Here is a 20615-nt window from a genome sequence, read left to right on the forward strand (position 1 = left end):
AGGTCATTCAAATATCAAAAAGTACCACTATAACACATCACATGTCTTGGGTCTATCGCTTTACCTAACACTGACTACAAAATCATCACTTCAATTATTACAAAAAAAAAAGAAATCTGTTCCGAAACCAGTTATTGATGAGGTTCAATTTAGATGAATGAAAAAAGTCACATATCGAGTAATATTGAGCTCGTTCTTGATTTTATTGGCTCCTCATCTCTTTGCCCCGATGACAGCTACATTTTATTATTTAACATTCATAAAGTCTTCACACAGTAGAGAATACTTTTATGTTTAAACCAATGTACATATAGGGCTGTTCATTGTATAAAATGATGTATCTTAATGTTAATACTGCAATCAAAACAAATATTAGTACAGTTGTGAGATTTAATTTGAAGCACAGAATTAATCAAGGCTTTCCTGCCTTGTCACATTTATTTATTCTCTGTAGTACTTAACTTTTGGCTTGCCTTACTAGAAACAGTGATATTCAAGGAAAGTAGGGAAATATTGTTTAGTTTGCTTGCGGATGATTTTTGCCGACAAAAGTTGTAAGTAAGGCCTCTACCGACTGTTGGTGAGAAAATATACATTGCATCTGTACTCCCCTAAAGCGGCGTATGACAATATTAGTAAGAATGTAGACCAAGTCATGACAATGCAATTACTAATCTGAACAGAAAAAAAGAGCTAGCACAGGTATGTGAATTTTGTATTTTAAGCTTCATGTATTTTTGCAGCTGCGATTGCAAGACATAGCCTGTGTGAGTGCACGACGCGAGCCAACAGCTGAAACGGGTACGAGCGCGGAATGTGTGTCCACGGGAAAGTCACCAACTTTTTTAAGGAAAGTGCACGTCACCAACTGGGCAGCCACTCCACTCCTCTGTGCACCAACGGATTGGACGCCTCTGGCTCCACAGGAACTTGTTCGAGCGATTATCCTTTATTTTCATTTTTTGGGGGGAAAAAAAAAATCACTGACTGAGAGGTAATTTATTTTATATATCTTAAAGTGTGTTTAAGGCTATAGGTTGACTAAATAAGTAGTTAAAAATAAGTAGTACAACTTTAGAGTAGAGTTTTGTGGTATTAATGAAGAGTATAGCTGGTAATATTTGTATATATAATAATGTAAAATACCAATTAAAAGTAAGTCAGGACAAATGCTATTTTTTCAATTGCTTGTGTTTCAGTGTGGCATTTAAAATCAGAAATCCTGCATAATTGACTGCATACATTTGGAAATGCTATACAAAGTTATTATAAAGTTATACAATGTTATATGATGAAGCCATACTGTTCATTTGATCCATAATACATTCAGAAATTGCTTTTAACAGATGTGTTCTATTGGGTCTTAATATCTGGCAACCATGCGATACAACCTATTGAGCCAGAAATAACAATATTGAAATTTACTATTTATATTTTGAAAATTGCCCCACTGGTTGCAATTGAGAAAGAGAAAAAATACACTCAATTAGTATCAATAGTCTTCTCATGATAAAGTGTGTACCATTAAATCATACACATGCTTATACCCATTCCCATTTCTGTCACAATGGTCCTTATACTATAATTGTATTCCAGTATACTGTTGAAGGGACACGGTTGCTGTATGAACCATAGTCAGGCCATTTTCTCAAGGGCCTTTCAAGCAGTATGTGGGGGCCTATGTGAGCACCGTGCAACTGCCTATCACTCGTCAGAAATAGCCATGATCACATGTCCCTGAAATGGGCTATAAATAACACCTAGCAGTATGCTCTTATGGAAGTATTTCCCACCATACGGTAGAAAAACGAGACCATTCCATTTGCTGAAATTCCTGGGTTTGCATGCATAAAAACACTTTTTAATGGTTAAATAAATGTTATGTGTTTTTCCAAGTGTTTTTAGCAGTTGTATTCGTTATATATTAGGTCTTCAATTTTTGTTTTGCAGCTCACATTAAAACCAAACATGGCTGAGGTGGCGCACGTGACAGCTGTGGGTGACATGGAAGATGTCCCAGGAAAAAATGAACATGTGAGTGTAAAAGACGAGAAAGAAGATGGGCAAAAGGGAAAGGAAATATCTGATGGCCAGGACAAAAAGACTAACAAGCCACAAGTGAATGGCGTGGAAAACAAGGGAAAGGAAAAGCTGAGTGGTGATAAGAACAGAAGAAGAAAAATTTCTAAGCCAGTAGAGGATGAAGAAGCTCCAATTGACACAACTGAACAAAATGATCTTTCTGATGTTATGCTTAAAAAAGAGGTAAGACCACCAAATTCAGAAATATAATTGATACGTGAACCAAACACAAAGATCTTATTATTCCGTTGTTTAACTACAGAAACTGCTCCGGTCCAAAAAACCCGTGGCAAGAAGTTACGTGCCCAACATGAACAAAGAAAAGGGCGACGTGACGGGAAAGTTTGAAGCTATGCAAAAGGCCAGGGAGGAGCGGGGCAGGCAGAGGAACAAGAACGAGCAGCAGAAAAGGAAGGAACAGTATATCAAGGAGAGGGAATGGAACCGCAAAAAACAGCAGGTCAAAGCTTGATATGCCCATTAACCCGCGCGTGTGGCCCGCATGGCATGATGGATGGTGCACGGACCACCTAACAGGTCGCCGCCCTCCCTGACACCCTGCAACATATAATACAGACTGCCTATGTTTACATTCAGCCAATAACCTAATTTTAATAAGATACATTTAACCTGTTCATGCAAGGTAATTTTAACATGTTTAAAAACTTGAATATTTGTTATAGATTTCAAAATGAGAAACATATTTTAAAAATATGAAGCACAATTTACATCTCATGTGCTTCTACTAATATTCTCATTTTACTGGATTTTCTTTATCGCATGTATTTGTTCTATATTTGTTTTACTCAATGTAAGGATTTACTGGGTTAACAAGGGATTTTTTTTGTGAAATAGTAGGCAGAAATGTATGATTGCATTAAGGTTTGCCGAATAATTACATAGCTTAGTGACCCCTGCTATCCGAACATTAGCATAAAAAGCATACAGTAATCCCTTGAATATCGTGGATAACGTAGACCAGACCTAGTAAAAAAAAAAAACACAGTAGAATCACCCCTATTATTAGGTATTATACTGTATGTTTTTGCACCTATACAAAATTACAAATACAATGTAGGATAGGAGTTTCGGTCTGAACTTCTGACTTTCTTGTGTCAAGTTTTGACTGTGTTATTACACTTTAAAACCTCCGCTTTCCTAAAACTGCAAGGTCAATTGAAGATGGCATAGTTCTTTGTTGTGATTTTTAGTGTAAATGATCATTCATCTGTAATGGCCTTGCGATTAAATGGCAAACAGGCCTGGCACTCTAAAAAAAATTGATGAATAAGGGCAAGGACAGTAACATATACATTGTTTTTCAGATTCAAAATTAAAAAAAAATGCAAGAAAATATGATATCCTGCTGAGACAAGTTATTGCTGAGATGGATAGCGTTGAAGTAAAAGCATGAATACAATGGGATAAAAGCGGATTACTAGTGATACTTGAGCAGAACAAATGTCCACGTCCCTTGCCCTTCACTAACTGGCCAGAGTATGTTCATCTGCTCTCAGTGCAACAGCCCAATCAAAAGCCCACCTGTAGGTCACATGACTCACTTATTACCAGGGATTAGGCCTCTGTTCTTACAGAGAGCAGCATGGCTCCTGAGCGATCGAAGAGATGATCCTCTCTCAAGTGTAAACACTCACTTCTTCTCCAAATGATCCTCGGCAGATAAAAGAACTTCTTGCTTCCAGCGATGAGGAGGAAGAGGTAAAGCCAGCAAAGGTGGAGAAGTCCTATGTCCCCAAAATCACAGGTGAGACACTTGGTAAACCCCGCCTTCCCCCCAAAAATGCAAGAACTCTTAAAACATGACCTTGTTTTCTTGGATCATCAGGTAGTGTAAAAGGAAAGTTTGAAGAAATGGAAAAACAGAGACAAGAGGGGGAGAGGAAGAAGACTGAAGGTGAAAGAAAGAGAAGGGAAACCCAAGACAATATGGAAAAAGATAAAATATCAAGGGAATTGGCGAAGAAGGCAGCTGAGGTAAGTTTAACACATATGATTCATGGCCTATTCTATCTTTCGGACCAGAAGGCAAACAAGCAACTGAATTGTCAGCTAAAATGAAGCAAATGTGTCCTTTCAAACCTTCAGACAGTCTACCATGCTTATGTAATGTTGCCAGACAGACGATTACTAGCCATTACCACGCTACGTCTTTGCCCTAATTCTTATTCAGTAAAACACCGTCTTGTATGACATTTAGGTACACAATAATACACGCAAGATCGTGGTCATTCCTGCAGTAAATTCTTTATCCAAAAAAACAAATATTCCCACAGCTTCCCTAGGAAAGCCTTTAACTAGTCCTTAAAAATGTTTTTTTTTCATTAAACATTATCCAAACTTTACTTTACAATGGCAGAGGAAATACTTGCGAATACCTTCATGCATCTTCACTGGGGCCATTTTGTGTATCCAAGTTTAGCCTGGCCTATTATTGTCTTGTGCTGTGCTAAGAGTTGACCAGGTCATGGAGAAACAAGTGGAGCAGCACACTTGCAGCAAATGACTGGCAACTGTTCCCCCACACCTCCGTGTTGGTGCAGACCTCCTTACTGCCCGACAGAATTAGACTACGTTATCTTTGCGGCATTCTGCAAATGGCCGCATTGGGTTAACAGTTACCCTTTCACCCTAACATTCTCAGACAATCATCCATGTTTCCGGCCAACCTGACCCTTAGTAGCTTGTGGCGAATTTCAGTTATTTTGTCGGTTGTTTGTGTTTGGATAAGAAATAGGAATTTGATAAATGTAAGATTTTAAAACTGTGATTTACAGGAGGGAGATGACAGCATTCTTGTACGGGTGGTTCCTGCTAAGACGTCACGAACGCCTGGCAGAATCAAAATGAACTTTGAGGACATTGAAAAGAGTCGAGAAGAAGAGCTGAAGAAGTCGGCGGAGGAAGAGAAAAAAAAACGCTATGATGAAAACAGACTCTCTTTTAGGGAGGCCAAACGGCGTTCGGTTCTCAGCGAGGTTAGGAAAATGAAGTCCATTTCATTGACGAGCTTTAATCGTACAAATAAGTTCTATTTTGCTTCTTGTTGTTGTTTTGAAATTAGGAAGAAGTGGACAAACCTGTACAGAAGCCACTGGTCTCTCCAGGAAAGCTCAAGATGACTTTTGAGGAACTGGAGAAGGAAAGGCAAGACCAGAAAAGAAAGCAAGCTGAAGGAGAAGCCAAGCGCCGCCTGAAAGAGGAGAAGAAAGCTTTTGAGGAGGCCCGACTTGGATTGGTAGATGTTCCCCAAATTACTTTCTTGGTTTTGGCTTCATAGACTTGAGGAAATAACTTCTTGATATAAAACAGTGGTAGTTTTACTGAGTTGTTGTTGGCCAGTCAGTTTATGGTTTTGCCTGATTAATATATTCTTACAATCGATTGGTGACATTGCAGGATGAAGAGGATGGAAATGAGGCATCATGCCCCGATGATAAGGAGGACTTCAGACCTGGGAAACTAAAGTTGAGCTTTGAAGAACTTGAAAGGCATCGAGTGGAGGAGGAACGCAAGAAAGCTGAGGAAGAGGCCAAGAGACGAATGGAGGAGGAGAGAAGAGCTTTTGCTGAAGCCAGAAAGAGCATGGTGGATATTTCATTAAACTACAATCTACTCTGACTTAGAGTATATGGATTTCTTCTAATTACGTAACTCTTTGTGCAATGTTCCTTGACCTGTATTTTAAAAATGGAATAGGCAACAAAAAAAGACTAAAGTATTTAGTAGTACTAGTGTTGCCTTTACATTGGCTTTGTGATCAACACATGGGGAAACAGGATCTCACCGTTTAATTTTTGATGTCCCGCAGCTTGTTGACGAGGACGACGAGGCTCTGATGGCTCTACTGAACCTGGAGGGTAGCGAACCTGGAAAGCTCTGTGCCAGCTTTGAGGAGTTGGAACGCCAAAGAAGAGAAGAAGAGCACAAGAAGGCAGAGGAAGAGGCTAAGAAGAGACTGCATGAGGAGAAGAGACTCTTTGCAGAGGCACGCAAAAGCATGGTAAGTTTGACTTTTGGGAATGTCACGCACTCACTGACTCACTCATGCCTAATTCATCGCAATATTTAGGACTGTATCGTTCACTCATCAATCAAATAATGATGCGTATTATAAAGTGTATTGGATTGCACTCTGGTCATTTGTCTTCTTGTGCTGGTATGACAACATTCAGATTGTTTGACTATAAAACTAACATTGATCACTTTCGATAATGACTAAATCTATGAATGGGGACGTATGTTTCATCATTGCTTTACATTAGTTATTCACTACTTTTATACTTGCTGGTGCACATTTAAACAGCGGTAGAACATGTCAAACTCACTTTATTGGACGCTTTACTAGGGATATGAAGGATTCTGAGCACATGCTTTTGGTGTGTGTTATTGGCTGACCTACTCACAATCTTTGGTTTGAAATTCCAGCTTTCTTTAGAAAAAGAGCAGTGGCACTGACTTGGAAACAGTACTTGTCATGTCATTGTCCTTCAAATGAATCTGCTTACAACTAATATTTGCCTCAAACTTCACACTATTCCTAATCCCATGATGCATTTTATTCTGATGGGGTCATGAAGTCCAATTTGTATTGCTGTTTCCTTGTCCAAATTATTTCTTCAAGAGTCCTGGCCTGGATCATGAGAGCTCAGCATATGAACGTGAAACAGTAAGACATAGAATTTCTATCAAACTTCAAATGAATTCTGAACACAAAGGGGAACGGGCTATTATTTAGGGAACAAACCCAAAACACATTATGTACTTTTACGTACAATGCATACAAAAAAAAACCTATAAGGATTGTTAGGTATTGAATATTTGATACTTGATTACGATTTCTGGATACTACATGGTTTCAAATATTTTTGGGCAGCCATTTACATGCATTGGGGACTTTTGTTGACTGCCATTGCTCAAACTAAACTACTTCATGATTTGGGATTTTTGTTTTTTTTAAAAACCAAAAGCTAAAACCAACCAATTCTTTAACACAATTATTTATTTATTCATTAACGTATTACCTATTTATTTATGTCTAAAATGTCTTTTCCTGTGCCTGTATTCTCAACCTGTTGCTATTGTGACAATGAAATTTACCGAATACGGGATGAATAAAGTTATCTGATCTAATATAATCTAATCTAATTAATAGCTGTCAAATAGATTTCAATATATGATTCTAGGGGAACGCTGATTTAGTGCTAATGTGCAAGTTATTGTCCAAATAGGTTGTGGATGAGGAGAATGAAATGGTCAGGACAGAGTCGCAGGAGGCACTCCACCCTGGAAAACTGGAGCTGAACTTTGAGGAACTGTTGAAGTTAAAAGAGGCAGCCGAAAAGAGACGCAAAGCAGAGGAACGCAAACAAAAACTGGAGCAGGAGAAGCAGGAGTTTGAACAACTCCGGCAAGAAATGGGCGAGGTTAGTCTCAATCAGTATGAAAAATGTAGAGGTAACAGTTAATAATAATAATAGTAATCTTTTATAATGTACCCCAACCCCCGAAAATAATGGGATTGAAGAAAAGCACGGGTAACGGAATATTCTACCCTGTTTTACAGGAAGAGGTGAATGAAAGTAGCAATATTGTAAACCCAGAGTATGAAGAACTCACCAAACTTAAGAGGACGGGCTCCATCCAGGCCAAGAATTTAAAGTCCAAGTTTGAAAAGATCAAGCAGCTGACCGAGGAGGAGATTCAGAAAAAGATTGATATGGAGCGAGCTCGGAGGAAGGCTGTCGATGATGAAATTAAAGAGAGGGAATCCGAACGGTTCCAGGAGGTAAGAATTACAGTCATTCTATGAAATTCTTCACAATATGTAGCGATCACTTGGTTCATTGACTTTGGGGGGATTTGGGTGCTCAAATTTCTCCCAAAAAAATGACAAACATGAAAACAACGACCAATTGTATTTCAAACAGTTCATTTTCTTTGCTATATATTATGTATGTTTTTTTTTTTTGCTATAATAGTTAGCATAACCACAAAGTTTATGGTTGCTAACGGTTTGCTTGCATGGGATGTTTTTTTTCTTTTTTAAGGAGGTTGAAGAAGGCCAATCAACTTTAGCAAAGGGTGAAGAGTCTCCATTCAAACAGAAGGTGGATATGCGAGCCCGGTTTGAACAAATGGCCAAAGCCCGAGAGGATGAAGAGAGAAGAAGGATAGAAGAGCAGAAACTACAGCGAATGCAATTTGAACAACAAGAGATTGACGCTGCCCTCCAAAAAGTATGATTTACATTCCGTATAAAAAAAAAAATGCTTACCTGATAACTGACCTTTTTGCCAAATTTAGAAAAAAGAGGATGACGTAGAGGACGAGGCGAGCATCGTCAATGGCTCCTACGAGGATGACGAAGATCACGCTCGGTCGGGCGCGCCGTGGTTCAAAAAACCTCTCAAAAACCAGTCTGTGGTGGACTCGGAGCCAGTCCGCTTCACCGTCAAGATCGTTGGGGAGCCCAAGCCAGAGGTGACCTGGTGGTTTGAGGGCGAGATGCTCCAAGACTGTGAAGACTACCAATACATTGAGAGAGGCGAAACATACTGCCTCTACTTGCCAGAGACCTTCCCTGAGGACGAGGGCGAGTACATGTGCAAGGCGGTAAATAGCCGAGGCACGGCAGCAAGCACTTGCATCCTCACGATAGAAAGTAAGACCACCTTGGTGTGACAGCATGTCTGCATGAAACATTCTAGCAATGACAGCCAGTTTGCGAAGTGGACCGCATGTTCCTCTTCTTCGTGTAGTGAACCACAGGTAACATGGCCTCTGTTTTTTTTTCTTCTTCCACAGCTTATGACTACTGAGGTTCTTCCACCTGCTTGAGATTTTCCTTGTTGTCTCGTTTTTTCAAAACAAAACAGAAAAACAAACTCATTTATCCCTCACAGTCAAACAACTGAGGGAAGACGTTTACTGGATAATCAGTCATAAAGCTGCATCTCTTTTGATATAGGAAATGACCTGTGCCAAAATACCAACAAGATTCATGTAAAAGCCAGTAGTCCCACAGGTTTGGCATGTTAGTATATTTTCTTTTGTCATGATCCATGATAAAATTGAATTATTGATTTATCCTACGTGTGCTGTTTTCAAAATACCAGCAAGATACTATCTGACATTTTAAGCCAATCGAATGCGAGGTTTCCATATCAGTAATGATGTCAGTAATACCCATCGTCTCATGCACCTGTGGGTATAACTGAGGTCATTGTTGTCACAGCAATTGGTACACTCACATGAGGTATCTTTTTTTGTGTTTAAACATATCTTTTTTTCCCATCAGAGGTCAAATAAATGTACGATTTGCATACATAATTACTTTCACGTGACGACATAAATACTTGGTGCTTTCTCTCCCTTTAAATTAACTGCAAATCCTTGGCAACAAATCTAGAATGGCATTGTCAAGTTGAGAGAAATTGTAAAAATGAAAAAAAGAGCATCAATTTTGATTTACTACACGGTTCAGGTATATTCATCCTCTGTAATGTTTCTTTTTATTAAGTTATTTTTAAGTGTAATATACTCTTATTTCATTTATATGCATTTTTGCTAGATAGTAGGTAACGTTTATGATTTGATGAAGCAATCTTGGGCTCAGAATTTTGTTTGTCATACATTTTAAGTGGAAATGTTTTAATAAAATGATTCACAAGCAGCATTTGGTGTATCTTATTATACAGGCAATGTCGGTAGAACATAACTCTGTATTATGCATATAGAGTGGAAAACATAAACGAATATGCATATATAAACAGACACTAGTTGTAGTAAAATATTTTTGATCAAAAGATTTGAGACACTTCTCATCCTACTGAATAAATGCCTTTAAACATTTAACCAATGTTTTTTAGTAGACTCCTAGTTGTATTATCACCATGGTAACGCGTGGGGATGTACTTGCTGACTAGCTGATTTCAGTTGTATTAAATACATATTGTTTTGTTATGGCACTTTTTAAAAGACAATTTGACGATAAAAATAAATGCTTTTTAGATTTATACAGAAATTGGAAAGGCAGCGTGACGTAAGACGAAAACATTGCGTAATCGCAAAGCCACGCCCACTAGACATTTTCCCCGTGTTTTTTTGTTGCGGAGTTTTATCCTTGGAAATTTGCTCTCTTTTTGTAAAATAGGCCAACTTTATTTTCTGATCTGATTTAGATCGCATTCTAATAGTCGAGAAAGCGTAGTAAGCGAGCCATTTCATATGTTTTAGATCGTAAAGCTCAGTTTTCCTCTCAACGATGGCCATATGTGTGGAGGAGGTATCCGCGTCTCTTGTACGGGAATATCTGAGCAGAAAGGTACGTTATCTTCCTCCAGGAGACCAAAAAACGACTTTTTACTTTACTTGTAGCCAAAAACATTAACTATAACAAATAGAATAGTGTTATCCACATTCCTTTCCCTCCATCATATAGTAGCTACTGTACTACGAGCTAATGAAATAGGTAGGCGTCGTTTATTTACACTGGCAAGAATGCAGATATAAATCTATTAAACCACATTTTCGGCAAAGGTTATTAGTATGTGCTTAAGATCAAGTGATCTTTTTACATTGACATGTCCATTAAGTATGTTACAAAACATTATGAGTCACATATTTTACATGAGAAAAAAATTAAACTTTGAATACATACCTTAAATGTACAGTTATTTTTTTCTATCCAGTGATCATGGTGAGCTGGTCTCAATCATCATCCTTGGTAATTTTTGTGGGAAAAATACCAGAGATCTGCCTATGAATGTTTTTAGATGGTCAAGGGCAGGGGTCGGGGAACCTTTTTTGACAGAGAGAGAGAGCAATAGACAATTCATATTTTAATATTCACCCATCAAAAGAGCCAGATATGGCTCCTGAGCCATAGGTTCTCTAACCCTGAACAAAAATAATCATTTGAAAACCAAACTAGCCTAAAGATGAGCTGTTACGTGCTATCAGTAAGTAAATGCAGTGGCATTTACTATGTTCAGAATACGAGAAAAAGCCAGATTGGTAGAATCAAAACTTGTGTCTGCTTCACTATGACATTGTTGTTCATCTAAAAACATTGTGCAGGGACTCAAGAGAACTATTGCCTGCATGGATGAAGAGCGCCCGCGCACACAATCCAGTATCAACAATAGATCCAATTTAAGACAAGTTCTTCACATTGAGTCCCTTTACAAAGAAAATAAGGTAAAATACCTTCAATATTTGTCACAAAGCGTGTATTGCACATTTATTCACAGTTAACATGCTACATTTTGCATATAATTGTAACACCCATAACGTGATGGTCCTTCTTTACTTTTCTGTTGGCTATTTCAAAATATTTCTTATTAGTTTGTTGGTCCATCTCATGCAGGTGCAGCATTCGCCCTTGAGGACTCTCCTAGAAATTATTGTCAAGCATCACATTGAAGGTCACAAAGGTGACCAGATGGCCTCTCAAAATAAAGGAAGTGATTCTCTACAGTCTGCTTTGGAAATCAGCCCGTCTCCTCTTTCTATGGCAAAAACACATTCAAAATTGAAGGAAAGTAACCCAGAACACTGCACAGCGTCCTTTATTTCTGGGGATCCCAACAAATTAAGGTATTCAACAGCCAAGATTTTTACTGATATTATTTTTAGTTGATGTGAAATTAAATGATTTTTCCCTACTAGGTCACATGGGACAGAAGTGTCCTCTTCTCAAAAGGAAACAGTGTCACTTGATGAAGAGAGACTTAGGAACTATAGTGAAACACCGTCTTTGTCCTTTGCGTCATTGGGTGAAAACAGTCAGTTGAAGATGACATCACTACATGATAATGATCACTTTATCATTAGTCAACCTGATATAAACCCTCCCGCCAATAAAGTCATTCAAAAGAGCCGACCTAATCGACTTAGACGTGGTATGATGTCCGCACCGATAGCGAGCACCGTTCAGGTAGCACTTACACACAAACACTTGGCTTTTTTGGAGGCTGCAAACTTGATAATGAAACATTTTCTGTCTTATTTTTAGGAGTCAAATAAACAAAGGCAATGTCGAAAAGCGGGCATGCCTCAAAGTCAGTCTTGGGGTGGAATGTCGGGGAACAGTTTACTACAAAAAGTCTTGGAAAAACCTTTGAGTGAAGTTACAGATGGAGCAAAAAGCATACAGGAAAAGGGCATATTTTCCTCAAAAATGTAAATCCCTTCTTTTAGGTGGGAGTAATTGAGAGTTTTTGTGCTAATAATTCTGTGTGCCCTCTCTTAGAGAAAATTCCAAGACGCTGCCAAATGTCAAAGATTCGTCGGAGATGGTGTTGTGTAAGTGTTTATGTATCTAAATTTGTAGAGTTATGCAAAGATTAGTGTGTTTTTGTGTCTTTGAAACACTTTCCCAGCTGCCAAAGCTCACAAAACATTTAATTTGCAGATGACATTGATGATGAACTTCCAGAACTTTCCAAAATATTAATTGAGAGCGCTACAATCACAGCAAGGAAAAATGAAACAGGACAACCAATGGATCAACAAACTGCTTCGGTTGTGTATTTACTGACATGTTTTTTTTTTTAAATATAGCTAGCAATATATTTGTTCTTGTTTTTTTTTAAATTTCTTTTGTCTACCCTAGGAATTGAAATCGGTCCTATTGGGCTCAAGTTTAAAATGTTTCCCTGTAGAGTGGAGAAATCAGGGTTTCACATTTTCGGAAACACATGACCTGAGATATGGAATGGTGCAGAAAAGGGTGAGCAGAATTTATCTGGATTTGAACAATTAGTTTTATACTCTGCTCTTATTATGTGTCTTGCTTTCTTTCTAGGGGGGTCCTTGTGGTGTCTTAGCAACCATCCAAGCTTTCGTTTTGAAGAAACTTCTCTTTGAAAATGTAGACTGTAGCAATACAACAAGACTTCAGTATGTTACTCTACGTTTTTTTTTTTTAAATAAGCCTCTACATTGCAGGCACTTGGTTTTTAACATTTCAATGGGCCAAATAAATTTGCTTAAGTTCCACTTTATTCTCAGGTGTTTAAGACCATCAAATGCCACAAGAAGAAAATGCCTGGTCTTAGCTTTGGCTGAGGTCCTATGGAGGGCTGGTGAGGAAAAACAAGCCATTGTAGCAATGTAAGGCCATACTTTTAATCCTCTTAATGCAACCTGGACCAATGATACTTCTAATCAAAAGTGTAGAATAGCCTTGACGATGGGCTACCATCATTTCAGATTGCAAATTTGATGTTCTATCCTTTTTTTGGTTTAAAACAGAAATACAGGAAGAGTGCTTTTTACTCCAAGTGGACAGTACAATTCTGAAGGAGTACTTGAAAAGGTATTCATTTCTGAAATGGTCTCAGTAACTACTTTCATATAGTACTGGAAACAAACTTTTGCCCCTATGTTATCTTTTCAGTTAAGCTGTTATACATTGGACCACATTAAAGATGTCCAGTCCCTACTGGAACAGCATATTGAACAGGTGAGAAATATCCTGTGTTGTTATAACTTAAAGGACAAATACATGTTATTATTGTGTGTATTGAATTCTGAAGCCTACAAAAAAACTAGAGCCAATAAGTCAAGATTCCATATAATGAAATACAGACCTAAATACACACAGAGGTCATGTCAAGGTCAATATGTGTAACAGTTTTCCTCATTAAATGTGGCAACATACACACCTAACACCATCCAACCTACTACATTCAAGTACATGTAATATTTAAATCTGGTACAAGCGACAATACCTCAATTATAACACCACACAGGCTATTTCGATACAAGTAAATATAAAAGGCCCATAATATTTCTTCTCCAAATATTCTAATCTATTCTTATTGCTGTGTCTCATTCCTACAGTTTGAGACAGGAGAGCTGGGATGCCTACTGTTGACCATATCTGCCATCCTGTCTCGATCTATTGATAAGTACGGAAAGATCAGCACTGATTTACAACATACTAAAAGCCACATTATCAGTGGGAAAATATAGTCATTCTTCATTGGGTTTTTTTCCCTTAAGTGATCATGTTTTCTTTTGTTAGACTGAAGGAAGAAATGGATGTGGAAACCACCACTCTCATTGGAGCCCATAGCTACTGTACTCAGGTATCACAAACGTTAAAGTGGCTGTACAACTGCAATTGATGCATGCACAAATTACATTTTTTTTGGCGTACATGACAGCTGTTATTTCTTTCAAATCTTGTCTGTTTCACTGAAATGATCACTGTCAAACTCTAAGAAGATACATGGCCCATATTTTTCATTTTTTATATTCTGTTGTATCTATAAAGTACTTCTGACAGTTAATCCGTAATTGACATTATTGTCTCGGTATCGTAAACGTTTAACAGGGAATGTATTAAAGTGTGTTGAAGGGAATTAACTTGCACCTAAATCATTATTGATCACTGAAAAGCAACACACTTTCTATAATGTAATGTTATTATTAATCATTTTGTACTTACCAGTTTCTATATGATTTACCTTCTTGTCTTTGTGCTTTGCCAGGAACTTGTCAACCTGTTGTTGGTGGGACAAGCAGTGTCCAATGTCTTTGACGGCAATGTTGAGCTGGACCCAGGAACTGAAAACTCTACACTTCTTAAGGGAATCAAAACGCATTGTAACATTGGTCTTCTATCCCTGTTTGAACATTGGAACATATTTAAGGTGAGGTACATTCACTCAATTACTGCCTATAGAATTCAAGTAAAAACACAGCTTGTGTTAAACATTTCAATAAGATTTAACAAACGGAGTCGAATTAGAAATCTAACTTACATTTAAAAACAAAAAAAACACCATCAGTTCTTCAAATGTGAAAAGGGGCCTGTTATTGTTGGCTCATTGCAATCAAGCTGTGAAATACACCAGAATTTTCAGATAATTTAAGATTATTCAATTACTGTAATCAAATCTATGATTGCTGTAATGTTCCCACAATAGGCTACATAAGGGCTGTACTTTTTGAAACATGAATTACTCATCTTTTTCCTCATTTTCTGTGTCTGCTGGGATAGGCTCCAGCACCTCCCACACCGACCCTTGTAAAGATACGCAGTTGGGAAACGGAAAATAAGTAAATGAATAAATGTCTTTTTTCTTCCAGGTTGGAGATTATTTAAAGAACCCACTTTTTCCAATCTGGGTTGTGTTCAGTGAAAGCCACTTCAGTGTGCTGTTTGGCCTTCAGGGGGAGCTAGTATCAAATCAGGACAAGAATGTGGAGTTTGATTTGTATTATTATGATGGACTGGCAAATCAGCAGGAAGAGATCCGCCTCACAGTTTGTGAGTAAACATATTTTGTTAGGAACTTGAATGTGTCTTGAGTTAAAGTGAACCACTAGTTATTTGTGGTTTTTGCATTTGAAAATTCAACTATTAGCGTGTCAAGCTCAAACTTCGTTTTGTTTGCACATGATGTCTGGACAGAATGTGTGGTCCCTTGAAAGGTTTCTAATATTATTAAATATTAACAATCATGCTTCCTTCTCATGTAACCCCTGCTATTTCCCAATGTTTATTATTATTAGTCAGGCTTGGTCTTTATATCGCATAATAGTTACAATACTGCAACACCTGGCTGTTACATTTTATGGGAAAAAATATTTGAAAATTGCAACTACAATATAAGATCTTACTATAGCATAACTTTTTACAAGATGTTTTTAAATTTGACGTCAGGAATTGTTTATTTGAAAGGCTATGCTTCCTTAGAGTGGTTATTTTACTCAGAACACTTCCAAACAAGCCCTTTAGTCTTGATACAAAGTCAATTCTTGAATTCACAAACTATTTTGCATGACCAAATGAATTACATTTTATTTTTATTTCTGTTTATTTATAGCATTTGGCAAATCAGGTTCTAGTTGTCAAGATCTCATTCCTCCCCTGGACCACTGCATTCGAACACGGTGAGCGTTTGTTTGTCACCATAAATTATGTGACTGTAATTACTATTTACATAGAATGTGCTTTTTCTTGAGCTCGGTTACACAGGGCACACATTTTTTAAACGAAACTAATTTAGTGAATAGGTTAAAGCTGAATATTTTGAACAAAGTAAACATTTTTGAAACTTATTTCATGCATTGATTGATTTTTTTTTTCAGATGGAAAGATGCATTTGTGAGTTGGAATGACACAGAACCTATTCTCTGAATGCCTAGCTGATTTTTACAATGTTTCTATATAAATGTACAAATGCCAATACATTTTTTCAGTTTTTTCTTAATATGTTTAATTGGTGAGACATAAAGCTTTTTAGTTTTCTTTTTGTTTGATGCTAGGGTGTAATTATAATCATTTAATGAATGTCTGACTCAACTATACTTGAATGGCATAATTGATTGGATGACCTCAAAAGAAATAAAGAAAACCTCATCAAGACCTACAAGTGTCATTTAAATGCAGGGGGTGACATGCATGTCATTTAATTCATTTATAAACAATTATAGTTGTTTTTTTTATCATTTAGCCACGTACCGGAAGGTCGGAAATGTTGCCTACAAAAGCCTTCAGCCATATACAAAATACCTGTGGCAAAGTTCATATTTATAGTGCTAGTCGATTTTTTAAATGGGCCTTGTAATGATGATCTTAAAAGAAAATACTGTGTATTTTTATTGGAGATGTGGGATTGTAGACTTGTATCTAAATGTACCCATATTTAAATACATTCCAATGTGTTCTATACATTCATATTTTTCTTTACAAATATTACACGTTTAATTTATCACAAAGGCCTTTAACTTATTACTTGATCACTACTTATTTCACTGTCAGATAATTGAATAACATCACATTTTATAATATAGCAGGTATTTAAATATTTACATTCATTTAATGTATAAAAGTGACTTATTGACTGCAGTTTTTTTACTGTGACATTGTCATGTCATTCATTTTCATACATAAACTGCAATGAAAACAATATTTTGGTCTTGCATCTCATTATTGCACCAATAAATAATAAACTAAACAACAGCAGTATCCTGATGCAATTGCCAATGTCGTCACTGCAATATTTTGTTTTACAGTACTATAGTACACTAGATGAGTCACTTGTGATCCAATGGAAGAGTAATCAATTTTGAGTAACAAGGTTGAAAACGCTGATAAATATAACGCCTACTGTATATGAATTTATTCATATTCCATTTGGCTTATCCTCAAAAGGGTTTAAAGGGTGCTGGATCCTATCCCAGATGACTATGGGCAATAGGTGGGATACCACCTGGATTGGTTGGTAGCTAAACGCAGGGGACAAGGAGACCTTTACTGTGTGGAGCTATTTTTTGTGGGTTTTCTCTGGGTACTCCAGTTTCCTTCCACATTCCAAAAATATGACCCTTGGTATGAGTTGTCTGTCTCCTCATGCCCTGTAATTGGCTGCCCACCAATTCTGCATGTTACCCGCCTAGTTCCCAAAGTCAGCTGGGATAGGGAGGCTCCAGCACCCCCTGTCACCCTTGTGAGGATTGGCAATTCAGAAAATGAATGAATAATAAAGTTAATTTGTTAAGTTCATAATGATGTTGCGACAGGACCACCATTACTATCACAGAGTAGGAACTGAACCCAGGGTGACTCCATTAAAGTTTATCAGTGTACTTACAGTAACTTCAATCTGCCAGTGGAGTTTTCTTTTTCCAGAATGAGGGGTACATTTTTTTTCTTTTTTACTAAGCACAAATGCTGGCTTGGAGTTCCATTGAGGGGCACGCAGAGGAGGTGGAGAGGCGATCCTTTTGCCAACACCTCCAGCTTTGGGGATCAAAGACAGTGCAACTGGCACGAGTACAAGAGCAGCGACATGTCTTTCAGCTTCAAGTGTACATTTGAAATGACAACTAATTTCATCCAAAAAGAAATGATTTGTCTTCTTTCAAACTGTAATATTGATTGTTGCTGCTGAGTCATATCCTCATTCTTTAGGTGAGGAAATATTAATAAGAAATGATGTACTGTACATCAATGAAGACGGTACAATGCCTTTTCACCCATCATAGCTGTAATGTGATTGCTATAAATATAGGCGGCATGCACAAATGAGGCCTTGAGCACTAAGAAATTGGATTAAACTGTTTAGCTTTTCCTTTTCTTCTAGAATTTCGGGTACGCAGTGTGGGGAGTGGAACCTACGTCACAAGGAGCCATGTTTAGGTTTGAGGTCGTATGGTACTCGTCATCTCGACAGAAATGTTGGCATGTGAGCGTTCCAGTAAAATCTGAAAGAGGTTAACCAAATTACAAACATGTATGTTTGAAAGTCATTTACAGCAATGTTTACATCATGTGAGATGATTTGACACTCCTGCACTGAAATGTCATTTTAAATATGCACTGCTACTCCCTGTTTCAAAACACAATAAGGAACCCAATGACTAAAAATAACTCTAATCCTCACACAAAGTTTACTTTAAATGTAATTTAATATGTTCATTTCTTTTAAACGTATTATCTAATTTACTTTCATGCCTTTTACTCCCTATAGTTAGCTGGAATTGGCCTCCAGCACCCCCACGAGCGAAACAGAATGAATGATCCACTTTCATATATTGTAAAGAAGAATCCAATACAATTAATTTGTTGGTGCGACCACTGATAACACCTCTCATCTCATTTTATGAACCGCTTTATCCTCATTAGGATCATGGAGGGTGCTGGAGCCTATCCCAGCTGACTCCAGGCCAGAGGCAGGGGACACCCTGAATCGGTGGCTATCTGATCGCAAGGCACAAGGAAGCGGACAACCATGGAGACTCAAACCCATGTCTAGGGGCAATTTAGTGTCCAATCAGCCTACTAGATGTTATTGTTTTCTCAGTTTAAAAAGGGCCCACACACTGTTATTACGTTAAAACAAGGCCATTCCTGTGGTGACGACAGACTATAAAAAAACCTATGACACCCAATTATATATTAGTTCCAGTCTATCCCAAAGTGTCCTGTTACCCCAAGCTGGGACAGAGTCGTTGAAGTAAAAGAAGTGTAGAGCCTCCACAAAAACATGATCTCAATTTATACTGTGGGATTTCCGATTCCATGGCAGTCACTCACCAGTCAAAAAAAGTTTTACGGTAGCATCTTCAGCAGCCAAGTGGTTATTGCATCAGCCGTGGGTTCAATCCCAGGTTGGTCCTCCTACGTGGAGAGTTTACATGTTCTACCCAGGCTTGTGTAGGTTTTCTCCGGGTACTCCACTACCTCACTCAACCCCAAAACATAAGAGGATAGGCTGGTTGAACACTCTAAATTGCCACTAGGTATGGGTGTGAGCGCAACATCGATTCAGGATGTCCCCCAACTGCTGCTTGTAGTTAGCTGGGATTAGCTCCAGCACCCCCTGTGACAGGAAGGAGATGTTTGGTTTCCATGGACAATTGATTGCAGTGGGATTTGTCAACAGTACCAGGGGAGGTTTGGTGCCCATGTCTAATTGTGTTACAGTCCTCCCACATTTTGTCCCAAGATCATCTTCCGTCTCTTCTTCTAATCTGAGCTGTTTGTCTCCAGATAAGCGATATCCTCCTCAAATTCCCAACCTCTGTCCGTGGCCCGGCCAACCGGAGGGGAAAGGGATCCCGAGTGTGTCCCCATGAGGAGTAAGGCTGTATTTTTAGCTGTCTAATCCTTTTATAGCTGAGGCGGAAGCCATCCCTGCTGCCAAACTATGGTCCCAGGTCATTATCACGGGAGCCTTAATGAACCTCAAAGTTGAAAACACAGTCAGAACTTTACTATCAAAAAGTCCAAGTATTTAAAAACATAAGAACATAGAATTAATCCCAAGTTGTTAGAGTCAGTCTAGTACGGCAGTACGCCACCAAAAGAAATATTTTGGTCAAAAAACAAAGCTATTTAGGAATGGATGAGTCATCCAAAAACAATATTCATCCATCTAAAGATGATTATCAAACTTTCTTCCCAAATGAAATGCCAAGATAACATAGGTAACATAGGAAAAGACTAATATTTCTATTTGTTTCTCAAAACTTGAATAATTGTATTCCTAAAAATCCTACAATATCTAAACACACCTTTTGCTCATTACTACTGCTCTCAAATATCGAAAACGTTATCGTTCTGCATTTGCGTTGTAACGAGAAGTTTAAATGCCAACATTAAATAAAAGCTCATTTGTCCATATGGATTGAAGAAATCACATTAATGAGTGGTGATTAAATAAGCAAATTACTACTGGAATGGATTTGTAGGGCATATTTCTGGCAAAGCATTATTAATAAAGCCGTAAGCATAGAAGGACAAAAGGGAATCTCAACGAAAAGTGCCTGGCTTTTACATTTGATTTGTGCATTGTGTGACGCCTTTGGAGTATTTACATCTTATACATATACATTTTGTGTAACTGAATGTAGAACACAGATTAGATGTTTCAATATCTCTGGGATCAAATATACGTACTCGGAACAATTTGCAACCTATGTGAGTTTTCTTTATTTCATCATAGACTCTCAATCAAGGGGTTTATTGAACATGCTAAGGTTAATTGTAA

General features: G+C 37.8%; 2 protein-coding genes across 4 annotated transcripts; both read left to right on the forward strand.

The window, feature by feature from the left end:
• The first annotated feature begins 1968 nt into the window (after positions 1-1968).
• Positions 1969-8963, forward strand: nexn (nexilin (F actin binding protein)). 3 transcript variants are annotated; one of them, XM_077717815.1, is made up of 14 exons: positions 1969-2265; positions 2345-2542; positions 3763-3847; positions 3929-4077; positions 4878-5078; positions 5165-5338; positions 5500-5688; positions 5912-6103; positions 6725-6769; positions 7332-7526; positions 7667-7888; positions 8151-8339; positions 8407-8764; positions 8908-8963. In XM_077717815.1, the coding sequence occupies exons 1-14, from the start codon at positions 1969-1971 to the stop codon at positions 8919-8921; spliced, it is 2508 nt and encodes an 835-aa protein (XP_077573941.1). In that variant the 3' UTR covers positions 8922-8963. The 3 variants fall into 3 exon arrangements, with proteins under 3 accessions (XP_077573941.1, XP_077573940.1, XP_077573942.1); XM_077717814.1 differs by having other exon boundaries at positions 8407-8963; XM_077717816.1 differs by lacking the exon at positions 6725-6769 and having other exon boundaries at positions 8407-8963.
• A 1218-nt stretch (positions 8964-10181) lies between these two features.
• Positions 10182-16486, forward strand: mindy4 (MINDY lysine 48 deubiquitinase 4). The gene is made up of 18 exons (XM_077717062.1): positions 10182-10426; positions 11182-11301; positions 11471-11700; positions 11773-12040; positions 12119-12285; positions 12356-12408; positions 12518-12627; positions 12719-12835; positions 12911-13005; positions 13117-13218; positions 13360-13423; positions 13505-13570; positions 13951-14018; positions 14135-14198; positions 14604-14765; positions 15205-15385; positions 15945-16011; positions 16210-16486. The coding sequence occupies exons 1-18, from the start codon at positions 10367-10369 to the stop codon at positions 16256-16258; spliced, it is 2043 nt and encodes a 680-aa protein (XP_077573188.1). The 5' UTR covers positions 10182-10366; the 3' UTR covers positions 16259-16486.
• Positions 16487-20615: the final 4129 nt, after the last annotated feature.

This window comes from Stigmatopora nigra, chromosome 5 (genome assembly GCF_051989575.1).
Source record: "Stigmatopora nigra isolate UIUO_SnigA chromosome 5, RoL_Snig_1.1, whole genome shotgun sequence".
Classification (NCBI taxonomy): domain Eukaryota; kingdom Metazoa; phylum Chordata; class Actinopteri; order Syngnathiformes; family Syngnathidae; genus Stigmatopora; species Stigmatopora nigra.